Below are 6,000 nucleotides of genomic sequence, written 5' to 3' on the forward strand. Positions count from 1 at the left end.
ATTACTCATTTTGGATACGTCATTATAAAATTTCTTAGCTTTCCAAAAGTTTAAAAGGCAATTCAGTAAATTCTGAAACAGAGCAAGAGTTTCTGTTGTCCAGTACTATCCTGGATATAAGACTATCAAAATAATACGTCATGTGTATTTGATCTCGGGGAACTTTTTATTCCATTTCAAAAAAAAAGACAGTAATAACATTGGTTAATATTTTGGTAGCTCTAACAGCAGTGTGTTAGAACCAGCTCATAACAGTTTGTGAAAGCAGATTGTAAAATGTTCAAGAATTTTGTGAGCTGAAGGTTGACAGCTTGAAATCAGCCATGACCCATAAGAGTATACCTTAAAGAATTCATTTTAAAATTGTAACTAATTACTATAACATGAAATATTGACACCATGAAAAACATCCTCAGGTAAGCTTAACTAGTCATCCATACCAGATTTATCAGAAGCTCTTCTGACAATACTCTTGCATATAAACTTCTTAACAATTTTACAGAAAAAAAATGCCTTAATGTTGATTGGACAGTGTCCTCTTAGGTGAGTCACTGTCCTTATTGTAAAATTGAGACTCCTAAAATAAAAATTCTCTCTCCTGATTTTTATAGATATAATATTATTTGGCATAAGGTACCATACACCAAACCTCCGAGAGCTAGCATTACTTTAAAAACCATTTGAATATTTATTTGCACAAGGGAATATTATCCTGTATATTACAGTAATTAAATGTTCTCTAGTATAAGACAAAATAAAAGATATTTTATCTCAATCCCAAAAAACTCAGCTATGAGAATTTAAAATATTTCTAATATCACCTATAAGACCAGATATGAATGAATAAAAGCTATTTGTATTTCTAGGCTCTGAGAAACAAAAGGAATGTCACACAAAAATCTCTATGGTGAAAATTTACATTCATTCAAAAAGTTTAACTTCAGAAAAAGTTTTCTTTTTTCCCTTAAACTTGTAAACACAACCTATTAACTCAGTTTTCAATGATTACCATGTAGATATCTATAAAAAAAAATCATCTTAGAAGATTTTTTTCTTTTATATATAAATTATTGACTTTAGTAAGCTTGGGAAAACTTTATGTAAGTGACACTGTAAAGATAGCATCAATACCTTTTAAATATTTCTACAACGAGCAAAATTAACAGGTCTCATTTCTTCTTTTTTCTTAAATAATGCTGAAAGAAAGAAAGAAAGAAAGAAAGAAAGAAAGCAAGCAAGCTCACCAGTGTTAGTATAAAATCACCAGTGCCAGCATAAAATTAAAAGTGTGCTGTGCAACGGGATTACTGCATCATGTAATATTATAGGATATATACACACACAATGCGATTTGGGACACATCGAATTGGAACACAATTTTTTTTCTTCTTTTACAATGACACGTTATTGTTAAATCAATAAATTTAAATATGTTCAAAATTAGATTCATAAACCAATTGCAAATAATCCTCAAAAAATTATCCTCCTACTAAAATGAAAAAATACCGTATAATTTTCCTACTCTCCTTATAAGTTAACCATTTAACTTTTCACATACAGTGGCTGTACTCAGTAAAGAAATTGCTGTCACAGACAGAATAGTTCTGCTAATAGTTTAGTATTTAAAGACAGCTATTGTGTTTAAAGCTCCATATTGAAATAAATTTCATTTTAAGTCACCTTCATTTCTTCTTAGGAACTCTTATGCTCATAAAAGATTTGCAAACTCCATCTGTTGTAATTCTGCCTTTGACACTGCAAAGAATATCCAAATTATGTGCAATAGATCATAATAAAGAATAATGTGTTAAATGCTTATAGTACTTTATATCTAGAAAATTAAGAACAATATATATTATATATGGAGTCTGCATGTTTTATATAATACATAACATAAATGTATGTGTGTGCATGTAAATACATTTTGATTGGTATGAGTGTAAATTGATTTCACAGTTGCCAAAAGAAAGCATTATTGTTAAAGTATTTGGAAAGCTAGTTGACCTAGTCTCTAAACAATTTATCTAGGCTTATTTCTTTTTTCCTTAATTTCTGAAAAGCGGTAGTGGCCCTGATTTTGCAGAAAGTCCTTATATCAAACACAGCAAAGCAATTTTCATGATTCTAGAACTAAAGTTTTTTTTTTTAATTATTAAGAATTATTGATGATTAAGAGTATTAGTCTAAAAAGAAAAAAAGTATTAGTCTAGCTTAGAGCTGTCCAATAGAAGTACAACATAAGCCATATGTGAAGTTTAAAATTTTCTCGTACTCACATTAAAACAAATAGGGGCACCTGGGTAGCTCAGTTGGGTAAGTGTCAGACTTCAGCTCAAGTCATGATCTCATGGTCCATGAGTTTGAGCCCCACATTGGGCTCTGTGCTGACAGCTCAAAGCCTGAAGCCTGCTTTGGATTCTGTGTCTTACTCTCTCTTGGCCCCTCCCCTACTCACGCTCTGTCTCTCAAAAATGAATAAACTTTAAAAAAATTTTTTTAAAAAGTAAAAAATTTTGGAACAAGTGAAATTGCTTTAATGATATATTTTATTTAAAATATCTACAATCTTATTATTTCAATGTGTAGTAAATATTTTTAAAAGAGTTATGTTCTTTTTTTTGGTCCAGTGTTAGTTACACTTATGGCACATCTTAATTTTTACTCAGCATATTTCAAGGGCTTAACAGCATATGTAACTACTAGCTATGCACATCTAGCCCATCTCAACATTTAGTAGGAAGTTGGTCTAACAGAAATAAAGATATCATTTTGCTCTGTTGTTTTCTTTGTCCAGTAGGAATTATGACTTTTTAATTTAAGTTCTATTTACTAATTACTATACCTGCCTAAAAGTTACAAAAACAGTAATAAAAAGCAGTTTCCTTCCCAGTGCTATTCTCTAGACTATCTGTCCTGTTTCCCAGACCCAAAATATTATTACAAGTGTGTTGTAAATTCTCCCAGAGCTGATTTGATACTTATTTTTGTAACTGTACAGGTTGTGGCATTCTTATAACACTGTTCTTCAGCTTGCTGTATTTCATTTAATTACTTAGAAGTACTTGCACCTGAAAATATAGGTTGTTGCCAACCATTTGCTATTGCAAAAGATTGTACGTACATCATTTAACATATATATGAACATATTTGCTAGATAACTTCTTAAAACTGAAGTTTCTATGAAACTCTGTAGATTATTGCTAAATTGCTACTAATGGTATTTATACTAGTTTTCATTCCCAAGAACCACACAAGGGAATGTCTGTTTGTTTCCTCACATGATTGCCAACATTGTGTATTATCAAACTTTTGACCTTTGCCAACTTGAGAAAAAAATTGTATCTTGTTGAAGTTTTATTATGTTTTTTTTATTTATGGGTGATCCTAGATATCTCTTTAAATAAGAGCCATTTGCATCTCATTTTCTGTGAACTGTCCATGTCTCTTGGTCATTTGTATATTCAATGACTGGTCTTTTCCTTGTCAATTTGTCAAAGTTCTGTATATTAAGCAAAGTTTTATATGATTTTTAACTTTGCTTATGAGTTTATTTTTGCATGCATACATTTTACAGTTTTACAAATAAAACTAACAAGTTTTACTTAAATAGGTCTTCTACATTTCTTTTTAAATTTATTCCTAGTGTTTTAAGAATATTTTTCCTGTTACAGTATTTTATTCCACAAAAGTTTCTGACTGGTTTTTGCTTTTCTATAACAAGGCTATTGATTTTTGTATTCAGCTACTTTACTGAATTCTCATAAACTGCAACAGTTTTTCAGTTGATTCTCTTGGTTGACCAGCATACAATCTTATTATCTATAAATGATAACTTTAGTGTTGCTTTCCAATGTTTATATCTTATTTCTTTTTCTATTTCATTTGTCTTGGTTAGTAACCACTGACTATTTTAACAAAGCTTTTTTATAGCCCAAAGGGAAAATAGTCTTGATTTTTTTTTTCCTACTTACATCCTTAAAATAAATGCGATGAGAAAAACTGAGAAAATAAAGCGTGCCTGTATTGTGAATGGGGCCGAATTCACTTTGTAGGATGGATTATTTATGTTTTTTAGTACTCATTTCTTCTTGCACTCTAATCATTTGGACTTTGAAATCTCCATGAGTATTTGCCTTGGAAATATTTGAATTAATGAGTGAATGAAGAAATGAGCAAAATTATATCAATTGCTCACTCTATACTAAGCACAAAAATGAACAGAGTATTCTTTTTTTTTTTTTAAAGATTTATTTATTTTTGGGAGAGTGCAAGGTGGGGAGGGGCAGACGGAGGGGGGCAGAGGATCCAAAGCAGGCTCTGCACTGACAGGCTGACAGCAGAAAGGCCAATATGGGGCTCAAACTCATGAACCATGATATCATGACCTGAGCCAAAGTTGGATGCTCAACTGACTGAGCCACCCAGGTGCCCCAAAAATGAACAAAGTATTCTTAAGTTCACAGTCCAGTGTGCAAACAAAATAAAATTGAGTATGATATGTTCAGCAGTAGACCATATACAAGATATAGAAACAACATAGGAATGGGTGTGATTAATTCTCTTGGAAAATCAAAGAAGGAATCCTAGGGGAAGTGATATCTGAGACCATTTTAGAGGGACGCGTAGGGATCACTGGACAAATCTCGGGGCTACAAAAGCATTCTAGGCCAACAAACAACAGCATGAATGTCTGAAACAGTTACCATGTTTGGGTATTTATAAGCTATTGTTATAGTTGGAGCTTCAGATGTGAGAGGAAGTAGGAGAGAAAAAAGAAATCTGCCAATGAAAAACCATTTATATCAGGCAGGAATTGTCAGTAGAAGTGGGCAGCCAGCTCCTGTGGAAGAAGACATAGAATCACTTAGAAATGACATTTTATAAACTACACTTTTTACCCGATTCCATTTCCTGGGAAGTTAACACTAAAGGGAGCATGCCTGGTCTTTCAGGTGTGTGGGTGAAAGAGTTTGAGAACTACTGATGCAGGCAATATGGAGCCATAAAGTGTGTTAAAGGAGAATATGACATCAGATTTGCACTGAGAATATTCCCTTTGGTAACAATTTGAAGGAATCTCGAAGGACTGGAGAGAAGACAGGCTGGGCTAGGGAAGAAACCTTTTAAAAAGCTACTGACTGCAACAGATAATGAAGTGAGATAATATTGGTCTGGCTACCAAGTAGCAGTGAAGATAATTCAAGGAATATGTAGGAAATGGAATTAATTGGATATGTAAAGTACTAGAGAAGAAAGAAAGGAGGTAGTCTTTCTTGTTCTTAGCATTTTTACAGAAAGAATTTGGGAAGGAAGTTGATACTATTTACTAATGCAGTATGAACTTACCACTTTAGCTGATGATTTTAATTATCTTTGTTCTCTATGACCATGAATATTTGAGAGCTGCTGGGAAGACAAGAATAATCAGATCCTGAGTAGTTATTGGTTGTCCCTCTGAAACATGAAAAGGAGTACCATAGTTTGCTAAGTCTAGGAATTTCGATACTATTAAGGCCATGATTATTCTCTAAGATTTATTATTAGTGTCAGATATGTATTAATGCACTTCAATTTCTGTTTCCATGCTCTTTAGAATTCATTCAGAGGGCAGCCTTGTGGATGGCCCCGAAGCAAGCCTGATGGAACAGGATAGAACCAACCATGTTGAGGGCAACAGACTAAGTCCATTCCTGACACCATCTCCTTCTCCCATCTGCCAGACAGAACCTCTGGCTCTAAAGTTCCAGAATGGAAGCCCATTAACTGAGAGACCTTATCCAGAAGTAAATGGAGACACCAAGTGGCAGTCTTTCAAAAGTTATTATGGAATACCCCATATGAAGAGAAGCCAGAATAGTCGCGTGAGTCCGGACTTTATACAAGAAGGTAGAGGGTATTCCAGGTGCTTGCAGAATGGAGGAATAAAACGCACAGTTAGTGAACCTTCTCTCTCTGGGCTTCATCAGAACAAGAAATTGAGACAAGACCAAAAGGCTAATG

At 33.2% G+C, this 6,000-nt stretch overlaps 1 protein-coding gene across 1 annotated transcript in view; it reads left to right on the forward strand.

The window, feature by feature from the left end:
• TET2 (tet methylcytosine dioxygenase 2) overlaps nucleotides 1–6,000 on the forward strand; it is a 134,736-nt gene that overhangs the window by 82,343 nt on the left and 46,393 nt on the right. The window contains 2 exon segments of the mRNA XM_049630952.1: nucleotides 5,594–5,997; nucleotide 6,000. The exon segment at nucleotide 6,000 is cut by the window's right edge and continues 2,915 nt beyond it. Coding sequence (XP_049486909.1) covers nucleotides 5,640–5,997; nucleotide 6,000 — 359 coding nt within the window. The 5' untranslated portion in view covers nucleotides 5,594–5,639.

Source organism: Panthera uncia, chromosome B1 (genome assembly GCF_023721935.1).
Source record: "Panthera uncia isolate 11264 chromosome B1, Puncia_PCG_1.0, whole genome shotgun sequence".
NCBI classification, from domain to species: Eukaryota; Metazoa; Chordata; class Mammalia; order Carnivora; family Felidae; genus Panthera; species Panthera uncia.